This window comes from Coturnix japonica, chromosome 2 (genome assembly GCF_001577835.2).
Source record: "Coturnix japonica isolate 7356 chromosome 2, Coturnix japonica 2.1, whole genome shotgun sequence".
Lineage (NCBI taxonomy): Eukaryota > Metazoa > Chordata > Aves > Galliformes > Phasianidae > Coturnix > Coturnix japonica.
In genome coordinates this window covers 80,383,636-80,406,625 of record NC_029517.1, presented here as the reverse complement: position 1 = coordinate 80,406,625, position 22,990 = coordinate 80,383,636, and the positions used below count along the sequence as shown (strand labels likewise).

Sequence of the window (22,990 nt, the reverse complement as noted above, 5' to 3'; positions counted from 1 at the left end):
CAGAATTTCAACTATCACAGAATATCCTGAGTTGGAAGTGACCCTTAAAGGTCAATGAATCCAACTCCTGGCTCCACACCAGCCTACACTAAACTCAAACCCTATGTTTGAGGGCAGCGTCCAAACACTCCTTGCACTCCAGCACTCAGGGCCATGCTCACTGCCCTGGGCAGCCTGTACCATGGCCACCGCCCTCTGGTGAAGAACCTTTTCCTGCCCATCCAAACTTGAATCTCCCCCAGTTTCAATACATTACCTTATACATATCATTAAACAGCTACTCTAGGTTAAAAAGAAAAAAGAAGAGAAAAAAAAAAAAAAGTATTTCTCATGTATCTAACTTTACCTCCAATGATTCCTTGCTTTTCTCTTCCAAACATTTAGAATAAATTGATTAAGCAAAGCCTCCCAAAACTTACACAAGCCCCCTTTGGCTCTGCAAGCTTCTGAAGCACTAAAGGCTCAGGACGTGGCTCAATACAAGCAGGAAAACAAAGAATCATTGCACTGGCCTGTTTAAAAGATAAGAGAGCTTCCTTATCTCCACAAACGACACGCATCAGTGATTTATGCAAAAGGTAGCTTAGATTGAGCCAACTTTGAAAGAAAAGAAAAAAAAAATCCAAAACCACCATAAAGCCACATTGTGACAACCACAGCTGAATTCCAGGAGCCTCAGGAACTTGTTTCTAACTCCACCCGCTAATCTCCGAGGGGACCGCCGTCCCCATCCCGAGTGTGCTCTGAGGGGACAGGGCCAACAGGGCGCTGCGGGACGGGCAGCCCAGCCCCGATCGTAGCGGGGCCCAGGCCCGAAGCGGGCTCCCCGCATAGCGCCGGGCGCAGGCCGTGCCCCGCCCCGCAGCCTATCAGCCCCCGCCACAACGCCGTCCTCCGCCAACCGGGACGGCTCGCTCTCAACCCGGGCCCAGCAGGTGCCGGTTGCGCCGTTCCAGACCGAGGCCGGCCCAGGAAAGGGCCCTAAGCCGGTGCCGGCTGCCAGGAGAGCGGAGGGCCGTGGGGAGGGCGGGGAGAAGCCGGCGGCTTACCAAGAGGAGGAAGAGGCGGCCGGGCTGAGGCAGGAGCAGGAAGATGGCGGGTCTCATGGTAGATCAGGCGCCCGGCTGCGGGGTTGGGGGGGGAGAAACGCGGCTCCCACGCTCGGCGGCCGCGGCGGTTCCGCACTTCCCCCGTCGCCAGGAAACACCCGCGGCCGTCCCGTCCCACCGCCGGGCCCCGAGCCGCCCGCCTACCGCCACTCACTTCCGAGTGCACGCCGGAGCACGCCGGGAAGCGTAGTTCGGAGTCGGGGGAAGGGGGAAGGCGGCGCTCTTCCGGCGCGCCCCGAGCGGAGAACCCGGTTATCCCAGCGTAGGGCGGTGCTGAGGTGAGCGCTGGGGCGCGGTGGGGCGGTTGTGGGGATGGGAAGGGTTGGTTTGTTAGTTCTGAGCTGGGGCTCGTTATCCGGCCGTGGGGTTGTTCCCTCCACTCGTTTTCGTTGCTTCGGACTCGGAAAAGTTCTGTGTGTTTACGTAACTGGGGTAACTCAGTCCCAGAGTTGCACCAAGCGGCTGCGCTTTGCTTCAGGAATTGATCTGTGTTTAATACTTATTAGAATGATGATTCCTCACCTCTTCCTCCAACGACTGTTGTAGACGTCCCCCTAAAATATTAAAACCGAAAAAATAGATGTTTTTAAGACCTACTTGTGTGTATTTAAACAGTGAGTCTTTAACTCAGATGCCTTTTTGGAGCCTTTTTATCAAATTGGTTCAATGTAGGGCCACAAAGATGATGAAGAGACTGAAGCACCTCTCCTGTGAGGAAGAGCTGAGAGATAAGGGACTTCAGCCTAGAGAAGAGGTGGTCAAGGGGGGGATCACAGCAGTGTCTGTTAAGTATCTAAAGTAAGGGTGCAAATAACATGGATCTGGGCTCTTTTTGGTGATGCTCTGTGCCAGTAATAGAGGTAATAGGCACAGATTGATGCCCAGAAGATTTCGTCTGAACACCAAGCAGCACTTCTGTGCCCAATGGCTGTTGAGTCTCTTTGGAGGTATCTGGAAACTGATGGGACATGGGCCTGGGCAACCTGCTCTGGGCGGCCCTGCTGGCACTGGGACTGAATGGGACCAGATGAGCACAGAGGGCCCTGACAACTTCAGCCACGCTGTGATTCCTATTTATGATTTCCTTTGTTTGGTTCCTTGTGACAGCGTAGAAGACAGAACTGTGTTAGAACCAGATAATGCACAGTATTCCTGTAGCGTGTGAAGGAAACATTTGGCTCTTCATTCTATTGAGTACCCTAGATAATAAAGCCTTCTGAGGGTGCTTAGAATTGTCAGTACAAGAGCTTGTTTAAAAGAATTACCCAGAATATTCAGATATGGTTAGCAGACAAGTCATGGGGAAGTATCTTTCAACCATGCGTGTCTAGACCAGCTGGAATGATAGTAGAAGAGAGAATCTGCAAGTAAAATGTAAGAAAAAATAATGGAATAAAATATATCAGTGGTAGCTTTGGGGATAAAACTACTATCTCAAAATCCCAACAGATGTGAAATTCCAGTGGTGTATATTGGTCTTCTTAAAGTGTAGAGATCGCTCATTTATCTTTCTATCCACAGGAAGCTTACTCAGGAAAAGACAAGGCAGTTTAAATTCAAGGTGCAGTCTTACACATCAAGTCATCCATCTCTGCAGCCTTCTTCCTTCTCTTTCTTTCCTTCTGTTCATATTGCAGCTAAGGATGGTAATGTTTCCACTTGTGGTGTTTTATGACACTTTTTCTGTCTTCCATGGCCATACAAGTGGAAATGTTCTTAAGCCTCTTTGAACTCTTTTCTTGTCTTCTTCTAGAAGTTGCTATAGCTGTGAATCAATTAATCGCTCATTCAGTTTATGAGTAAGATCACCTACTTATGTGTTAAAACAAGTATACCAAAAAATATTTGGCGACTTTTCTGGAACATAGAGGAATTCGATAAGGATGGAAATGTTCATGACTTCAAGAGATACTGAACGTTGTCATGTTATTCTGAGGTTTGTGATGGAAGAGGACATTGTCAGGACAGGATCCTGTTGTTCTGTAAGTTTAAGTTGACCAGATGTGGCTCCAGAATTATTTCCAGTTGTTCTGAAAAATGCTTTCATCTGCACCAACATTCTTGACTGAGCAGACTTGTGGTGCTATAAGCATGCAGGCCCTTCTTCATTTCTGATACACAGTGCAGACCTGAGTTGATCATTATCAAGGTCTTGTGACACTAATGGTTCAGTGATGATAGTTCCATTTAAAAAGAGGCTAAGAAGGCAAATCTACTAATAGGCATAATTTAGGTAGCATATGGAGGAGAAAAAAGAGGGAAGACCATTAGACCAGCCTAGTTCCAATTTCTGCCTACAACTTGAATACCTAGTGGAGTTGAGTTTCCATCTCAGTGCGATATGACAGAACTGTGGAAAGGCCTGAAAAAGCTAATTAAATTGTTCAGACATGCATAAAAGCTTCTGCCTAGGGAACAGCTAAATAATGTCCAACACTTTCAGTTAAAGGAATATACGATTGTGGAAGCTATGTCAGAGATGTGTAAAATAATTATCGATGGATAAGAACTTCTGTTTACTTCCAGTTCTAGGTTTAAGGGGCCTTAAATGCTAAGAACCACCTCAGAACAGCTGGAGGAAAGCAGTTTATCCACATTTTCTACATATATTCCTAAACCATCATGGTAAAATGCCACCAGATACCAAGTCAGTACTTGATAAATACCACAGGTTACTTGAAGCATCCATGCCAGTACTCTGAAAAAGGATCTGTTCAATGTATAGATAAATACTGTCCTATCTGTGGACTTTTCCAAAGCTTATTGACTGAAATTTATTTTGAGGGCAACAAAACTATAGAATATTTTTGTATATACTTAATGGAAGCTTTTGTTGCTTGGCTCTTGACTAGAGGTAGATGTAACTCACAAAAAAAGGAATGCATTTGTTCTATTTTATTTTTTAATGGGACTGCTTATTCTCATTAGCATTGTTTAGGTCATTGTAATGTTATATTTATTTATTTATTCTTGTCCCCTAGAACTGAATTCTTACAAAATATGTTGGTGGTACGGATCTGACCTAAGATAATACCTTGCAAGAGTATGAATATTTCAGCAAACTGCCTCTTCAGTGGTTCCTCTTTAGCATCTGAAGTGCATGCCGCTGCTGTTAATGGGGATAAGAGTACCCTCCTAAAGCTAATAGCAGGTAAATGTTTTTATTGTACATGCTTTTTTGGTTTTGGCTTATTGCTCTGATTTTTTAACATACTTTTTTGTTTCCTGATTGCATGCGTTGCTAGAAAAATTATCATCACAGAATCACAGAATTATCAAGGTTGGAAAAGACCTAGAAGATCATCTATTCCAACCATTATCAATACTTCCCGGCTAAATCATATTCCTCAACACAACATCCAAACGTTTCTTGAACACTCCCATGGTCGGTGACTCTACCACCTCCCTGGGCAGTGCATTCCAATGCCTGAATCTCCCCTGGCGCAGCTTAAAACCATTCCCTCTAGTTCTATCACTGATTACACAAGAGAAGAGGCCAACCCCCAGCTCACTACAACCTCCCTTCAGGAAGTTATAGAGAGCTATAACGTCTCCCCTGAGCCTCCTCTTCTCCAGGCTGAACAATCCTAGCTCCCACATCTTGAAAACAACTGATTTTTCTTACTTTTTATTATTTGTTGCATGCGATTGAGACCTTCATGTGAAATACAACAGAAAATTGATATGTGATGCAATCACGTAATACAACTACAATAGTAGTTTTTAAAAGCAGCTCATGTTATGTGTTCCAAATGCAATGTTATATGCATTTGAAAGTCTATCTAGCTGGAAACTTTTATTTTCAGCAGTTTTGATTAAGTGCCGTTTCAGCTGATAATGTAAAAGTTTTGTTTGTTTGGCCTTTTTTGAGAATTTCATTCCTGTAACTTGGTGAAGTTGAATGAATTAATGGTTAAAAAAACAATCGAACACCTTAGTTGTGTTTATACCACTAACTGTCAGTTTTTCTGGGCTCCCCAGCACAAAAATACAGGGATCTCTTGGAAAGAGTCCAGCAGAGGGCCACTAAGATGGTGAAGGGCCTGGAGCATCTCCCCTATGAGGAGAGACTTAGGGAACTGGGTCTGTTTAGCCTTGAGAAAAGAAGGCTGAGAGGGGAATTGATCCAGGTTTACAAATACCTGAGGTGTGGGAGCCATAGTGGTGAGGCTGGTCTCTTTTCAGTAGTACGTGGGGACAGGACTAGGGGTAATGGGATGAAAGTACAGCATAGGAAGTTCCACACAAATGTGTGCAAGAACTTCTTTATGGTGAGGGTGATGGAGCACTGGAACAGGCTGCCCAGGGAGGTGGTGGAGTCTCCTTCTCTGGAGATATTCAAGACCCGCCTGGACGCCTACCTGTGTGACGTGGTGTAGGGAGCCTGCTTTGGCAGGGGGGTTGGACTCGATGATCTCTAGAGGTCCCTTCCAACCCCTACAATTCTGTGATTCTGTGTAATGGGAATAATAACTGTGATGCCAACAGAAGGATGTAGAACAATTCGTGAACTGTGAATGGTTGGTTGATACGTAGATACTTTAGAAATCTATGGAATACAACTCCTTTAAAAGCTTGTTTTTAAAAGTTTTCAGACTGCACGGGAAAGGGAAAAGTGGGTGATTTTAAAAATCCTGGCTAACAATCAGAAATGACAAGAGTAGTTGAACTCAGTTTGGTTTTATTAATCTCACAGCCAAAATATACTTTGAAAATGCAAAGGAAAAAACCCAAGTACTTTTGGTATTGCTGGCACACTTTGTCAAATGGACTTCAAAACACATGTTTGAGCCAGATATGGAAATCACTTCCCCCACCCCCCCCAAAATAAGGTAATAATGCAGCAATGAAACAAAAATGCTGTGTTCTTTGTAAATGCGGGAGAGAAAACTGCATGATCCTTGCAGTCTTTGCTCTAATGGCAGAATTTGGCTCCTTCTGCTTTGTTGTGTCTTTACAGGATATGACACAGACCTTACTTTCGCCCAGACATGACAAAAAAAGTATTGCCTAGCAGAAGAAGAATGCATCAGAGTAATATTTTTAGCTGTTTACCAGGCACAGTTGAAAGTATAACTAAATGCCAAAAGCAAATTGAGCAATTGGCATTACTCACCAAACTTCTTGACTTCATTTAGACGCACCGTGTAATTGAGGACAGTACATCAGTGCTGAGTGTGCGTATGCTGGATTGCTTAGCGTCATGCTGCTAACACAGCTAGTTGCTGCATCTGATTGTGTTGACAGCAGTATATCCACTACGGTGAAGTCTCACTTTCTGTTTTAGAGGAGGAGAATAACTATTAGTTTCCTCTTTGACTCTTTCCTATTTGGTTTTACTCCTTCTTCCACCTGCTGTGTGCATGTGTGACTGTATACAAACATATACAAATAATACACTGTATTTTCCTATAACTCATGACTTTGCACACATGTAATCTTTCCTGCCACCACCTGTAATTTTTGAGAAGCAGGTGTTTGAAATAATACTGTTTGTTTTATGCAACTATATATAATAGAATATTGCAGTGTGTGATTGCAGCCCTGAGGGCCAACTGTGTTCTGGGCTGCATTAAAAAAGGGGTGGACAACAGGGAGAGCGAGGTGATTGTCCCCCTCTACTCAGCTCTTGTGAGGTCCCATCTGGAGTACTGCGTCCAGGCTTGGGGCCCCAGGTACAGGAAGGACGTGGAGCTCTTGGAGCAGGTCCAGAGGAGGGCCATGATGATTATCAGAGGGCTGGAGAGCCTCTCATATGAGGAGAGGTTGAGGGAACTGGGCTTGGAGAAGAGAAGGCTCTGGGGAGAACTCATTGCGGCCTTCCAGTACATGAAAGGAGTATACAAACAGGAGGGGGAATGGGTGTTTATGAGGGCAGATAGTGATAGGACAAGGGGGAATGGTCTTAAACTGGGAGAGGGGAGGTTTAGGTTTGATATTAGAAGGAAGTTTTTCACACAGAGGGTGGTGACACACTGGAACAGGTTGCCCAAGGAGGCTGTGGATGCCCCATCCCTGGAGGCATTCAAGGCCAGGCTGGATGTGGCTCTGGGCAGCCTGGTCTGGTGGTTGGCAACCCTACACTCAGTAAGGGGGTTTAATCCCCAGATACAAAGGAATCAAAAGTTAATTCTGTGTTTGGATGATCATCTTATACTTGACGTTTTCAGGCGGAGTCTAGATAAAATGTATATAATTGTTTTAGTTTTTTATGGGGACACAGAAATGTGTATAACAGCTGTTATACCTAATTGTCAATTTAGTCCAGTTCACTCCTGTGGTGGTGTGAGAAATACATAGAAATGTTGGTGTCTGGTGTGACTGCTTGTATAAACTGTAAGGAATCAAAGATTTTCATAATGAGAGTTTCATTTCAGAAGTGGACCATTTGATTGCTTGGTGTTTGTGATCCCTGCTGGCAACAAGATGATAAGATGCATAGTCTGGGTGGCTGAGGGTGAAAGTGTTGATCCTGGAAAGAGCGGAGAATCAAACAAATTTCCTTTCTTAGATAGGCATGTGGAAGAGAGTTTAATGTTGTCAGAGCACATTTTAATTGTGCTGAGGGGTGAATGTTCAGAAAGCTGTTTTTTCTGATTACAGAAAATAGTAATTTACTCCAACTGCGAAGTCCCCAAGATGTTGTGGTTAGTTCATTTCATGAGTTTAGTCCTTCTTATCACCTGATGATGATGTAGTAGCCTCTAGTACATGGCTTAGCTCTTAGCCTGAGCACTCTTTCAGTGAAGTATCCGCAAGGTTAACCATTCTAAGGGCCCTAGAGACTTGCAAGCAAACAGTGATTTCTGAAAATAGTTTACCTTAATAAAACAGGGAAATCACTGGCATCAAATTTTGAAGGTCTTGCTCATTTTTTATTCAGACGGTTTGCGGTCATGGAAACCTTTTGTCATCAGCAGCATCACTGTGTGGGAGCTGAAAAGAGATGTCTGATGGCCCATTTCTCCAAAAAGAAGGGTTGTACATGAGCTCTAGGCCATTTTTGCTATTCTTAACATCAGCCACTTATTTTAGTCTCTACGTTCTGTGTATCCCCTAAAATTATATAACAGACAACTTGGAATTTGAGATTTAACTCAGCTGCCGATTTAAGAGAAAGTGCCCTGTGAGCATAAGCCACGTGCTCAGAGAAATTATGTTTTTGTATTTATTCTCAAAAATACATGTGATCGTGTGAGTCCCATCAACTTCAGTTAATATGAGGCACTGCTGAGACACAAAAGTGGAGTAGTTCATAATTTGGAGAAACTGGCATGTTTGTTTGGATCAGAGCCATGTTAGGTAATGCTTTGGAGCTCAGTTTGCGTATCCTATTGCACAGCCCCTCATGGTTGTTTATAACTGGCTTTGATGTTTCTGTTCTGTGTTTTATACAATGGCAGAGATGTAAATTTGGAAAAGCATTATTTTTTGTTAGTTAAAATATTGAGATGTATATCAGCAGCTTCATGATATATAAATTTTGAAATATATATTTTTAGTAATAGAGGAAAGAATTACTTTGAAGCTTCAGGCAGTTTGCAATGAAATCATAATGCTTTGGAATGGAAAGTCTAGCAAAATATAAGTTGAGGGAAATAATCAGCAGAATTACTTCTTTTTTAACTTGTATGTTACACGTTGATTTATTTCCTAATGAACCTGTACTTTATAAATGATACAACTTGTCATCTTGAGCCGAAGTAAAGAATTTCAGGTTTCAAAACAAAATTGAGATAGCGCTTAAAACACCTAAATGAATACTTAAATACAAGAGCTTCTTTCCTCAACAATTTTGGTTACAAACTGGAATTTTAAAACAGCATCAACCACGTACACAGTACTAGTAAAACTGTATTTCCTATTTTTTTTATTTCGTTTTTCTTCAATTGGAAAACATACTTTGCTCATTTGTTTATTGTAAATTGAGACTCGCCTGTTATGTTCATTATGAGGAAGTTTCTAGGGAAAAGCCGACAGAGATATGTGTAGTTTTCAGTGGTTATCAACCCCAGGCAACCCTACAGGCTTGAGGAGGTGTGGCTGGAAAGCTACCTGATGGAAAGGGACCTTGGTGTGCTGATGGACAGTCAGCTGAATATGAGCAAGCAGTGTGCCCAGGTATCCAAGAAAGCCAATGGCATCCTGGCTTGTATCAGGAATGATGTGGTGAGCAGGACTAGGGAAGTCATCCTGCCCCTGTACTTGGCATTGGTGAGGCCTCACCTCGAGTACTGCGTTCAGTTTTGGGCACCTCAGTACAAAAAGGACATGGAGGTACTGGAGCAGGTCCAGAGAAGGGCAACGAGGCTTGCGAAGGGCTTGGAAAATCAGCCTTATGAGGAGAGGCTGAGGGAGATGGGGCTATTTAGTCTAGGGAAACCTTATTGCTCTTTTCCAGTGTCTGAAAGGTGCTTACAGTGAGAGTAGGGTAGGTCTCTTCTCACTGATGATGGGTGACAGGATGAGGGGAAGTGGCCTCAAGTTTCACCAAGGTAAGTTTAGGTTGGATGTTAGGAAACACTTCTTTACAGAAAGGGTAGTTAAACACTGGAATAGGCTCCCCAGGGAGGTGGTTGAGTCACTGCTCCATTATTTTGATCGCTCTGTTTATATTAAAAGTACCATTAATAAGAACATACTGCTTTTAATCAAATGATTATTTAATTATTCTATATACATTTTTTGTTGTTATCATTTTAGGAAATTCTGAGCTGAAAGATAAAGAGGACCAATTTGGAAGAACTCCACTTATGTACTGTGTGTTGGCTGACAGGGTAGACTGTGCAGAGGCATTGCTGAAAGCTGGAGCAGATGTTAACAGAACTGATCGGAGCCGAAGAACTGCTCTCCATCTTGCTGCACAGAAGGTAATTAAATAAGTGCTCTGCCATAGTAGAAACTTATGGCATTCACAGCAAGTATAAAAGAGATTTTCTTGTACTGAATAAGTTGTTAGTATCTTTGGAAACTTTTGTTGTTATGGAAGCCAATATTATATATCTGTATATATGTGTGTGCATATATATGTGTGTGTGTGTGTGTATAATGATAGTGTTTGTGGCTGTCCAAAGAGAAAGTTCGCCATGAGGACCATGAGCCTCTATGTGAGGCTGTGAACAGTGGTCATGGCTGTCTGGTGAAGTCCCTGGGGTCTGGAAAAGGGAAACATCACTCCCAGTTTTTAGAAAGGCAGGAAGGAAATCACATGGGAAACTACAGGCCAGTGAGCCTTACCTCTGTGCCTGGGAAGATCATGGAGCTGTTCCTCATGGAAGCTATGCTAAGGCACATACGAGACTAAGAGGTGATTCAAGACAGCCAGCATGGCTTTACCAAGGGCAGATCCTGCCTGACCAATCCGGCGGCCTTCTGTGATAGAGTGATGACTTCAGTGGGTGGGAGAAGGGCGATGGATGTCATCTAGCTGGACTTCTGCAAAGCCTTTGACATGGTCCCTCACCACATCCTTCCCTCTAAATCACTGAGGTATGGATTTGAAGGGTGGACTGTTCAATGGATTAGGAATTGACTGTCCGGATGCAGCCAAAGGGTTGTGATTAATGGTTCTGTGTCAGGATGGAGGCTGGTCACAAGCGGTTTCCTTCAGGGGTCTGTCTTAGGGCCAGTGCTCTTCAGCATCTTCATCGATGACACAAACGATGGCATCAAGTGTATCCTCAGCAAGTTTGTGGATGATGCCAAGCTGAGAGGTCTCCAGAGGGAGCTGGGCAGGCTGGGGAAGTGGGCCCATGAAAACCTAAAGAGGTTCAATAAGGCCAAGTGCGGGGTGCTGCACTTGGGCTGGGGCAATTCCAGGTGTTTATACAAACTGGGGGAAGATCTCCTTGAGAGCAGCCCTGTGGAGAAGGACTTGGGGGTCCTGGTGGATGAGAAGCTGGACATAAGCCAGCAGTGTGTGCTTGCAGCCCAGAAGGCCAACTGTGTTCTGAGCTGCATTAAAGAAGTGCCCAGCAGGGAGAGGGAGGTGATTGTCCCCCTCTACTCAGCTCTTGTGAGGCCCCATCTGGAGTACTGCGTCCACGCTTGGGGCCCCCTGTACAGGAAGGACGTGGAGCTCTCTGGAGTCCTCCAGAGAAGGACCACTAAGATGATCAATGGGCTGAAGTACTTCTCTTATGAGGAAAGGTTGAGGGAACTGGGCTTGTTTAGCTTGTAGAAGAGAAGGCTCCAGGGAGATCTCATTGTGGCCTTCCAATATTTGAAATGAGTTAGGACAGTAATTGCCCCTCTTCTTTGAGATAGGTTTCTGGTTGGATAAGGCTTTGGATATCAATAGACAGTATCAATGATTTTGTGACTTACAGTCTATCAAAAGCATTTCCGATAATATAGCTAGGCAGATCTACCTGTGCTATTCCATGTTCTTTTAGATGCAAGGGTTTTGACAAAAGTAAAAAGTGAAATGGTTGCAATGGTTCCACAACTCTGTCTAATGTGGTTTTGTCATCTAGGTCATCCTTACCAATTAATGAGGAAACTGAGATTTCTGAACTCACAGTCAGTGTGTCATCCTTGTCTTGTCTTGCCATTCTTTGTCCAAGTAACTTCTGTAGCTGGAACATATCTTCAAAGCAACAGTTATCTTGAAAGATATACTGGGTTCTCAACAAAGGATCTGCGGAATCTCTCTGTCTAAAACTTCACTGATGTTATTCTGGACTATTTGCAAGAAGTGAAGGGGTTAGGATATTCCCTTACTGGTCCATCTATCCACCTTTTTCTAGTAGCAGATTTAACTCGTGCTTTATTTTGCCTGAAATTTTTGAAGTTAATAAGATAGGGTCAGAAAATTCAGCTGTTAATACTACTTGGAATATCAGTGCTTTGGAAGACAACCATGGTTATGCATTGACATGATAACCTTTGCTGATTTGTAGTTTAATGATAATAATTATGTTCTTAATTATAAGTCTTCTGTGCTTTACATTACATATCTGTTATGAATTTCCTCCTTGTTAAAGAGCTTTAAAAGAGGAAATTAATGCAGCTACAAGATGATGAGGTGAGAATAATCTCATGTAAACTCAGGGATTTATATTGCAGACATCTAAACCTGAGGTAGTTCTCTAGTTCACTTCTAACTTGCTGAAGAGAATCAAGTATTTCCTTGGTGTAATTCATTCACCATAAAGTATAGATGTACACCTTAGGACACATGTATTAGCTTAGGCATCCTTTTAGGTGACTACCTAATGTAACTTTTGGTGTTGTAGATGCCTAAATTATGACAAATGAATCTCATGGAAGACATACATTTTTAGCAAGTAATTTTAAAATCTTTGTTAATATGATGTTTCATACTGTTTTTATTTTGTCCATGAGCCTTCAGGTGGAGCTGGATGGATATTTCAATGTTTATAGGCAGAAGGCTTTGTAAATGAAGTTAGCTGGCTGGTCTTCCGTGAGTTTTCTTATGTTCTGCTATACAAGGAAAAAGTTTTCGTCTCTCATATTAAAATAGACAGGTGTCCCAAACAATTTCAAGAGCCTACTTGCTTTAAAAAGTAAAAATAAAAAAAGGGAAGGTGGGGGGGGGGGGGGGGTCCAGTCAGTGACTTCAGAAGATTAAACAGCAACAAAAAAAGGAAAGTATGGCAGCAGTGCACTGTGGAGATTGCTGAAGGAGTTTTAGATGACATCTATGACTTTGTAAATATGTATGTAATTTAATGAGAATTGAAACAGCAACTAATTGCAACAGAAGTAAAATCATTAACATGATTTGCCAGTAATTTCACAGTGAGCAATTGTATTAATGTGTGGGTGTAGGTCTTTTTCGTTTATGAAATAAGCTTGCTGTGGAGAAAGATATGAGCACTGAGATTTGCAGTCTAATGAGATATTAATTTTCACTTGTGTTTTCTTCTTGTCTAAAACTGCATCTTACATAAATACCCGCATGTGGTATTTCTGAACAGAAATGTTTCTACGTATCCAAATTGCCTGTATGTGATTTCTTTTTTAATTTATCTTTTATTAAAAAAAGAAGAAAAAAAGAAAAAGGACAAACAAACAACAGGCCTGCTCTATTCTGATTTTCTCAGAGAGGAAACTCACTTATTACCAGTCTATTTAGCCTGGGGAAGTAACTATCTCTATGAATTCCCTAAGCACGGCATTTTGTGTTAACGAGGATAGAAGTAAAAATTCAGTAGTTTTGTTGTTGGATGCTAATAGTATGTGCTTAAAGTAATCTATCAGGTTGCTTAACTATCAGGAGGTTGGTTTTGGAGGATTCATATTGCCTTGGTGAGAAAATATGCCTTTTATTGTCTAAGAGCATCAAATATTCTATCGTTTAAGTAAGTTCTTCACTGACATAGTTAACTGGAAAGATAATTATGTCCAGGATGCAGTTAGGACTTAAAATTGTATGTTGTATATATTCTGTGTATATTTTAAGGATTTTAAATTTTAATTTTTCTTAAACTAGAAATAACAGGTTGTTCTCTATGTTCTTCAGTAGCCATGCAGGTAAAGAAGGACTATTAATTCTCCTTTCTTCACCAAGGAAAAGATGTTTGTTTAAAAGCTCCTGAATAAAACTTGGCTGGGAGCATGCTTACACCTTTTTCCCTTGCTGCTTTTATCCCCTTCTTCCCACCCACTTTACACAACTGCAGAACTGCTTTCTGTTCAATGAGTCAACAGAAAATGTGCTCTACAAAACCATGATTCATTGTCTGCCTACTGAGTGTAAGTTCCCATGCTTCTATATGCTATTCGCTATTGGCTGTGCTGATGCTACTGTGGATTTGTGCTGCAATCCAGGTAACTGAAATGGTTAAAAATAACTAAAGGAAAAGTTTAGGGGAAAACAAACAAACCACTCATTGTGTTACAGAGGTCTGATTTACAATATGACCCCTTAGGAAGTGCTTTGTCATCATTGAGGAAGAAGAATAAAATAGCCAGAGACAGTGCAAGGCAGGTATTTATTACATGACCCTTGACACCATAAATTAAAAATAAATAAGTAAATAAAAGAATGTTAAAGCCTGATGGTAAGAATTTAGCAGCTTTCCATTTAAACTGAAGGAGGACAAGGAAAGTCTTTTGAAGTTTTTTGTATCTGATAAATAGAAGCTGTGGCTTTCTTTCAGTATCTTGTCTGTCTGCATTAGTCTTCTTTAGTTGTATTTTGCCTCTGCATAAGTATGTATTGTTTTAAGGATCACTGAACAAAATATTGAAGTCTGAGATTATCATCTTGAAATCAGCTATTGGTCTTTTCTAAGGAAGATCAGCTTGCCAACATACCATCTCTAATTGCACTGTGTCTTCACTGAAATACACAAGGTAGTATCTTGTGGAAATCAGTGTTAGACAGGGAAGCTATTTGTTATGTAGCTACAGAGAAAGTCATTTTTCTGAGAAGATTCTAGGAAGCAACACTGGATATTAAGAGAATGACCACAAAACTGTCCTGTGCATTTTTCAACTTCAGAAACTCTTAATCTGGATTCAATATTGTACCAAAGGTGTGAAGAAGAGGGAAGGCTTTCTAAGTCACTTGTGGTAAATTCTATGGAGCAGCTCAATTGAAAGCAAATGGTGCCCAGTTTCTTATGGATTCTTCAGCTTAATAATTAACTATTAAGTAGAAGCTTAATAACAGGTGTGGGGACCTTGATTTGGGCGCTGAGATATACAGTTCTCATCTATTCAGGCAGTACATTTTCAGCTTACGCACTTTGTCATGCCGTCATAACAGTACAAGAGCATACATGCTGATTACTCATTAAGTGCTAAGCCTCTAGTCATTTGGTATCGAGCAGTTAACCATCTCTACTGCTAAACTGGGTTAAAATCCAGCCAGTGCTCTTGTCTGCAGAAGTTAAAACTTCAGAAATACTGTTTTTACAAGTCTGATTTCACTCACACAGGAAATAGCAAGACATCTGAATCTGTTTTCTCACTAGTTTTATGTTAGTATAAAATCACAATTTAGGGAAAGGTTATGTGAAATTATGGCTTTAATTAAAGGTTATGTGAAATCGGGCTTTTTAACTTCAAGATCTAGATTAGAACTTCAGGGTAGCTAGAGATCAGACACTGTTTCTATGTAGGCTGCACTGATAAATTTGTCTATCAGCTGTGGCAGTAAAACTGACTTAAAAATTATTTTAGTAACTGTTGGCTGCTAAACTTACTGGTTCTAATAAAATATTTTTGAAAATGCTGCTTACAATTTGTGACTACCTCCCTGAATGTACCTGCTTTCCAGCACTCGTTTTACGCATCAGAGGAATCGCCACAGGCCCAAATAACAGCAAAAAAGTGGTATCTGTCATTGACTTTGGATAGGTTTGTATATTGAAAGAGAAGAAATAAAGCTGTCTGGGGCACTAAAATGCGTTGTACTTCAACTGTCTGATGGATTTGCTCAATAGTCTGCTATAAGCAAGTGTGTGTGTCTGTCTGCTGCCATTTGTAATAGCTACATACTAGTTTTCCTCATGTAGAATGGTAGAAGCAAAACCTGAAAGTGGGTGGGAAAGATTTAAAGAGAGTATGTGCAGTAGGGGCGCATGTGTTAAATACTACGTAGTAGAGTATATTTGTTGGAAAAGTGTAATGATTTTCATTTAAATGCAGACATGCACGTTACGTGTCGATCTCCATTGCCTGGGGCACTTTTTGAAAGCTGAAATTGTGGACTGATAGTCTTCACTGTAGCATCCCTATTTTGAAGGATTTTGTTCTAGTCATAATGGTTACAAACCTGATTTAAAAATAGAACAAAAAATAAGCGCCTCTATGATTTTTGTGAAGATGAAAAGTTTAACTCTTGGGATAAGTAAAGGATGTCCAGACATGATTCTCAGAGAGCTAAATGCTGTGGAACACAGTTTGAAGGTCGTCATCATGTATGATTTCTATTTCTTTCCATATAATGATGGAAAAGATTTGTGCTTACCAAAAATAACAGTGATTATCAAAATATCATAAATAAGTCGTCCAGAAGAGAACTCAGAAATACTCATAGCAGAGACAACACTCTGGGCAAATATATCCAATATGCATTTACAGATTTTGCTGGTATGACTAGAAATCAAGAATATTAATTTTTCTTCATTGCTTGGTGCTAGGGTTTTTAGCCATCATAGCTAAAGATATAGAAATGAGAGACTTAAAATGAAAGGACCAAATGAGTATACTACTAAAGGAGTAGATAAAATCAAATTGGGAGAATGGTATGTATTCCTTTGCTCTGAAAACAAGTTGTGTGTGAAAAAGTATTGGGGTCTGCTAAGTAGTGCAGTGCATATAACCTGTAGTAAGTAGGAGGTTGCTAACACAGACAATAAGGGCATTTTTCATGTTGGAAATTGAAAATAGCTCCTGAGCATACAGTGGGCTCCCTCCCTATTGCCAGTGCACGAGTTCTATTCAGTAGTCCTTGGTGTAGAAAGTTCAGCTGCATCTGCCACTAGAGGTCTCTTTCAGCACAGATAGTTTTGTGGCAATTTAATTTTATAAATTCTGAACTAAACTTTAGAGAAGAAAAAGATAACTTTGAAGAGTTTTAAAAGCTGAAAATAAAAATATATCCCAGAAATGTTTTACGAAGACGTTAGAAAATCCAAATAGTTATCTTTTCAGGGGTTTATTATATTCAGAGTACGTTTAATATAAGAGCATAATAATAATTTAAATTTATTCCTAGAAATGGTATGTACAATCTTAAATTTTCAGGTTTGTTTTTTTTTTTTTTTTTTTTTTTAACCAGTTTACGTGCATTTTATGAGACCCAGTTTACCTAAATGTCTTTTAGATTCATTTTTTACAGCAGCGTTAACATTAAGGGTTCTGTTTGCCCATTGTTTGTTTTAATATCTCTATTTTATGATATTACTTATATGGTATTACTTATGTGATATCACTTATTACTCAGTTATAATGATACATGCGAAATGCACATCTTCAAAGAGTTTAACCATCCGTGTATGATTGCGTCAGTTAATAAATACATGTTCACCACCAAGACTGTTTTATAAACCTGAGAAGTTACAGTGGTCTGAGGACAAAATGTTTATTTATCTATCTATCTATTTATTTATTATTAATATGGAATACATCTTTATAGTGTTTAGACCTTAAAAAATAGCATTATGCTGTCCTCACACTTAGTTTTCTAGGCATCTAGGCAGTGTAGATGTTGCACAGCAATATTTCATTCAGTTAAACTGTAGATTTTTCCAAATTAGAATAGCAGATTATTATGTCTCCTGTCTGCTTAAACCAAAGAAGCCCTTATTTCATTTTAAATCTTAATGTCATTTTATTGAATGTCATTTTATTGTTAGTCAGTAACTTCAAAGTGTAGAAGCACGTAACTGGGAAACACATTCTTTTTGCCAGAGTTGACAAACAAGCTGATTCATTATAGTAGGACAGTGCTAATTGGTTTTTAACTGTTTCAAGAACTTGCGTATTTTAATTCATACTATTCCTGTAATTGCATGATCTTAACAATGCTCTCAGGGTTATGGGAGTTTGGAATTTTCCATATATGGTTTGATGTGGAGCAGTGCGGCTTGTGGAAGCATATGTATGTTGTTCTAGAAACATATATTATTAGCATCAATTTAAGAAAACTTATAATGATGAATTAAAAATATGTGTTTTTGGCTCACATCTCCCAACTGGAGAGAAAAAAATACAGAAAATTGTGTAGAAATCAGTTGAAATGGTAACAGTAACATCTCTGTCCTGTAGCTTGGGATTCCTTTTTTAACGATGTGAGTCCTTGTCTGCTCAGTACGTTTCCTGCCTCAAGCTGGAGTTTCCAGGGTTAATTTTTGCGGAGTTTCTCCATGAGTTTGTGAAGAGTTCTGTACAAAGGGTATCAGTACAACCTAGTGGAGAGCAGAGTCATGAGCATTTGCATCTCTGGAATGTTTTTATTGACAAACGGTAGTCTGCTATTGACATTTGTGTCCCTTGATGATACTTCTATCCTAGCTTATCTTTGCTGGTCAAATGCCTTAATTGTTCTGGCCTTTAATTCAGTCAAAGTTGGAGCATGAGTGGAAGAGAAAAGGGAAGGAACAGGTCTAACAGAGCATCAAGCTTGAGCTGTGAAGCTGCTGGCAACGATCAACCTGTCATAATGTTATGATTTGTTCATTTTTATACCATTTATTAGCCTTTACTTGTTGTGCCATTTGGCCTCCAGGGCAGATAAAGTGCTGTCTAATTTGGTAGGTTTGCTTCTGTCAGAGTGGCCTCGACAGAGAAGGTGTTAGCTGTAGTGACAAATAATCAATAGCTGTCGTTGTCATGAGGAACGTGAGTAGTTGGGCCTTTCATCTGGAGGATTAGAGGTCTAATTGGATTGAGAATAGGGAGGGTGGGCTGTTGGGTAACCCTGTCAGCTATGTTAAGCTGTCAAATGTCAGCCTTGCTGAAAGGAAGAAGGGATGGTTAGCTTTCAGAAACAAGGAAGAAGACATATGAAAGCTTTTTAAAAAGTAATAGATAGAAAAGTAGAATAGGCTAATGTAAGCTTAACCCCCTCATGCTTAATTATATATCTCTCCAGTTAATGAGGATGCATAGCATATGCATTTTCTCTTTTTCATGCAGGCATGTGTAGAATTCATTTGAGACAGATTTGGCAGCCTGGTACCAAGTCAGACTGGTTTTGTGTCTTGCAAAAAAGCAAGCTAACTTCTCAGGTGGGAAATAGAAACACACAAGATTATGACATAGAGAAGGAAAATAACCACCAATGGGGGAAATCACTTAGCAGAAGCTAAGAAGAAACTATTAATCTTTTGTTGTAAAGATTTGGCAGCCTAATAGGACCTCTTTTTTGATTTTTTTTCTTTTTATTTTTCTTTCTTGAGATAAAAGCAGTTATTTCAGTGCTGCTGTACATGGAGTAAGGACTATTACCAAGTGCTGCAGAGTACTGTCAATTGAATTTCATGTGTTGTTGCTTTTATCCCTTGCTCTCTGCTTGCTTTTTCAGAGAAAGATTTGTGTTCTTTTGAAGAAAAGTAAAACAAACAATATTTTTTTTTGTATTAATGTCTCAGAAGGTTTACAGAACTAGTATTTGCCAGAAAAAAAATAATTGGGCTAGATTTTAAAAGAGGATTTTGTTTATAAAATTGCTAGAATAATGCTTGCTTTTTTCCTAATTTTGTTGTGTTGCTTTATTCAAATCAAGTCTTAGCTGGAACAATGCTGGTATCTTTTTTCCCTCTGTGTAACTCCTGTGCTGGCTTTTCTGCAGTGCTTGGCTAAAGTCACACTTTATATAACAGCCATCTCTTTCAAGGAGCTAGCATCCTTAACTACTGATGACCTTAAAATAACAAATAAAAACTTTACTATAGTGAAAAGTGTGTCATAATTCAGTATCTTCCTTTATCATTATCTAGTATTTGTTACTAAAATCCTTGCCCTTCTGAGTAATTTCTTTTTTTTTTTTTTAAAATGGACAAGTGTATTACCATGACAGTGATTTGCTGCTTCTCCATGTTATCCCCTTCTTTATCAAACTAGAACATCTTCAGTGTTGCTTTCTTTCTCTTCTCCTTCAGTGATGTCATTGCTATTTTCATTAACCTGACTGACTTACTTTTATTGTACAAATTCTTTCCTCTCATTTTCTAGCACGATATAATTTCACTACTCTGCATCTCTGCTGTATTTCTTGCACGGCTAATCTGTCTTGCATTGCTTTTGTATCTACTTTTACCATCTCTCCCATGCTTGAAGTAAGCTGTCACAATCCAGTCTGCCTAAGAGGATGTTGCCAGGCCCCAAACACGTGTTATCATACTAGTGCCTCAGTTGAGCAGTGTTGAGCTCAAGCATTTCAGATTTCATTTAAAAAATAAGAAGAAAGGTAAAAAAAACTCCAACTAGGGTGATTTTCTAAAAGATTTTGAAGTCATGGATTACGAACATAGAGAAGCTCTCCTTGTGATAAAGCCCCAGCAAAAAGGAGCTAATTCTGTATAGCATATGGAATGATATCTTAAATATCTATACAGCCAGCTGGTAGAATTACTTTATTTTCATTTATTAAATTCACTTTCGTACTTCTGTGAGTAAAATTTAGAAGAGCATCTGTGCTGACAGCTTCCACGTTATTATCTGATCTTTTCTAGCTTCACTTCCATAGCAATAATTCTTCAGACTGATAGAAGTGAATAAATAAGACGATAAAGGGATTCTGTTGTTTAAAATAATAATAATAATAAAAGACTCAGATTTTGTTGGGAAGGCAGGCTAGAGCTGAACAGCTTATAAACATGTTTTAGGACAGTTGGACCAATCAAAGCAAATACTTTGTTCAGGGAGGTGCAGAGGTGGTTTTTGACAGGATGTTGTTCCACATTGTTGGGTGTATGGCTGCTTTGCGTTGACTTAATTACTTTTCAAGTGCTAGATTAGCTTTACACACTTTTATCAATGATAGCTCTCTCATTTTATTTTCTTCAAATAATAGGTGAAAATTTCTTCAGCATTTGAACCTGTAAATAATGACTGCACTTTAAAAATGTGCTTCTTACTAAGCATGGTACTATACTTTGTGTGTTGTGGGTTTATCTGAATAGATTTCATTCTGTTTCACTTACTGTTGTTCCTTTAGCGTGTGTAGCATTGTGGCATCCCTCAGCGCACAAGAGATCTGCCCAGCTCTCCTCCCAGGACACTGATGTCTGCAGCCAGGCGTCTATCTTACAGAATAGATTACAAGCAAAGGCATCTCCCTGTTTGAGTGTCCTTTCCAAAACATCATTCCTGCATTAATTATCCCTCCACAGCTGACCTCACAACTGATCTTTAATGGTTACAAGAAGAAATATTGTTGTTAGGACTGAGAAACCACTTACTTGTTTGTGTCCAGATTTGTCACTGACAAATTCAAGCCAGACTTTTGCTAGTATTAGCTCATCAGTTTGGCTTAGTTTTGTTTTGTGACCTGCTCAATGATCTCTCTCTGAATGAGGTGACTTTTTTTTTCAGGCTTTCTGTAGTAAAAAGTGAAGGTATTTGTTTGCACTGATTATTAATTTAAATTTAAAGGAATTGGTTTTGTATGAAATATTTCCGCATTCTCTTTAATACAAGTAGTACCCGGAACGGATCATCTTGAAACATGACACCTTTCTGCTGAATTCTCCAGGAATCTTCTATTAGGTGACTGACACATCCTTAATCTGATGCTCAGCCTTGTCAATTGAATCAATAGTATGCTAGATAGGCTGGCTTCAGAACGAAGGGCTGTTGCAATAGAAGGTATTTGAAATACAAATCTAGATCTTATGGCCAGCCACAAACTCCAGGAGCACTTGTTTTTCATTTGTCTATCTTTTTTTGTCTGTAAACAGTAGGTTAAATTGTTGATGAAAGAGAATTAGATGAATCACTCTCAAAGTGGCGTGTGTAAATTCAGTAGTTTCTCAAAAATCAATAGCATTTCTTAAAATATAAATTCAATGTATCTATTAAAATTGTCTCTTTGGTTTCTTTGTAGATCTATTTCAAACACTTAGGTTTTTATTAATGAAGAACGTTACTCGTTTTTATTGGAGGAATTATTGCTACTGAAATATTCAGTGTTTTGTTTTATTATTAACAACTATGTATGTAGTCTTCCAATAGAAACATTTAAATATAAATCTACATATGCATAGAACATTGTTGTTTTGGGGTTTTTTTCTTGTTCCACAACTATGGTGCAGATTTAGGAACACTTGCAATAAAACCAAGCTTGACCTATTGTTTTATCCACCTGCACTTTGAGCAGAGAGAAACAAATCCAGTACTTTAGTGAATGTTAAGATGAGGTCTGAATACCTTACTAAGGCTTTGGTGTATTTCCCAGTACTGTGAGTAGATCTTTTTTAATCTCATGCTTCACTGTAGTATCTTTAGAAGCTGTGAAATATTATAATGTGTTTATATACAAACTCAATAATTATTTAAAGTAAGGGTAAGCTTATGCTGTTAAAGGTTATTTACTATATGAGTTTTCTACTTCTTTAATAATCCTGGAAATTTCACTGTGGCTGGAGACCTTTTCTTATGAAATAGAATTTGGCATGCATTTTTTTTAATAATTTCACATGATGGTTTGTTAAATAGCTTAAGATATTTGATAGAGTTTTGTCTTCTTAAAGTATGTGCTTACACAGTTTTTTGTATAGGCATCCTGCGTCTTAAGAAAATGCTTTTGAATAACCATCCTAACTTGTCTTGCATCTCTAGAACTGGCAGTTTAGGAGAGATTAGGTAATGTACAACTAAATAATCAGTAACAGACATTTGCAAAGCATCAGCAATTAAGTAAGTTATACAGGTATTTACTGAAAATGGAAATAATGTTGCAAATTAGGATATCAGTCCAAACTTTACTAGGATTGGAAAAGAATGTGAATGTAGGAAAATGCAGTTTTGAAAAGGAAGACTGCTTTATCTCAGAGATGTACTAGCCTTTTAAAACTACTTGTGCTTCAATACAGTTTAACTTAAAGCCATTCAAATGAAGAAAGTGAATGTAACAAATATTTTCCAGCACTCCTTTTCTGGAGAAGGAGATCAGTGCTTGCTAACAAATCTTTCAGTAGCTGCTTAAAACTTGTTTGTAGAGTATTTCCAAAGAAGTGGGCACTGATGCTGTAAATATGGGTGATGTGTGTCAGGTTTTCTCACAAATCCCCAGAGCTTGTCTTTTGGGTATTTGTACTGAGTGTCTTCAAAAGATTGCTGTGGGAGAACAAGTAAGTAACAGTAGAACTGAGATCAAGTGGAAATTAGAATGCTAATTGCATTTTCATACTTGAAGTATTTTTTAAGTGAAAATGTCTAATTTCTATAGGTAGACTATA

General features: G+C 39.5%; 2 protein-coding genes across 4 annotated transcripts in view; one reads left to right on the top strand and one right to left on the bottom strand.

The window, feature by feature from the left end:
* Positions 1–1,165, bottom strand: part of ERP44 (endoplasmic reticulum protein 44) — a 39,752-nt gene extending 38,587 nt beyond the window's left edge. The window contains exon 1 of the mRNA XM_015855094.2: positions 1,050–1,165. Coding sequence (XP_015710580.1) covers positions 1,050–1,106 — 57 coding nt within the window. The 5' untranslated portion in view covers positions 1,107–1,165. The remainder of the gene's footprint in view (positions 1–1,049) is intronic.
* Positions 1,166–1,274: 109 nt separating this feature from the next.
* Positions 1,275–22,990, top strand: part of INVS (inversin) — a 76,790-nt gene continuing 55,074 nt past the window's right edge. Inside the window, exons 1-3 of one of the 3 annotated variants that reach the window (XM_015855084.1) lie at positions 1,275–1,387; positions 4,091–4,260; positions 9,813–9,979. In XM_015855084.1, the coding sequence (XP_015710570.1) occupies positions 4,155–4,260; positions 9,813–9,979 (273 nt within the window). In that variant the 5' untranslated portion in view covers positions 1,275–1,387; positions 4,091–4,154. Of the gene's footprint in view, positions 1,388–2,767; positions 3,092–4,090; positions 4,261–9,812; positions 9,980–22,990 lie in introns of those variants that run through there. The other 2 variants (XM_015855086.2, XM_015855087.1) reach the window with 2 other exon arrangements.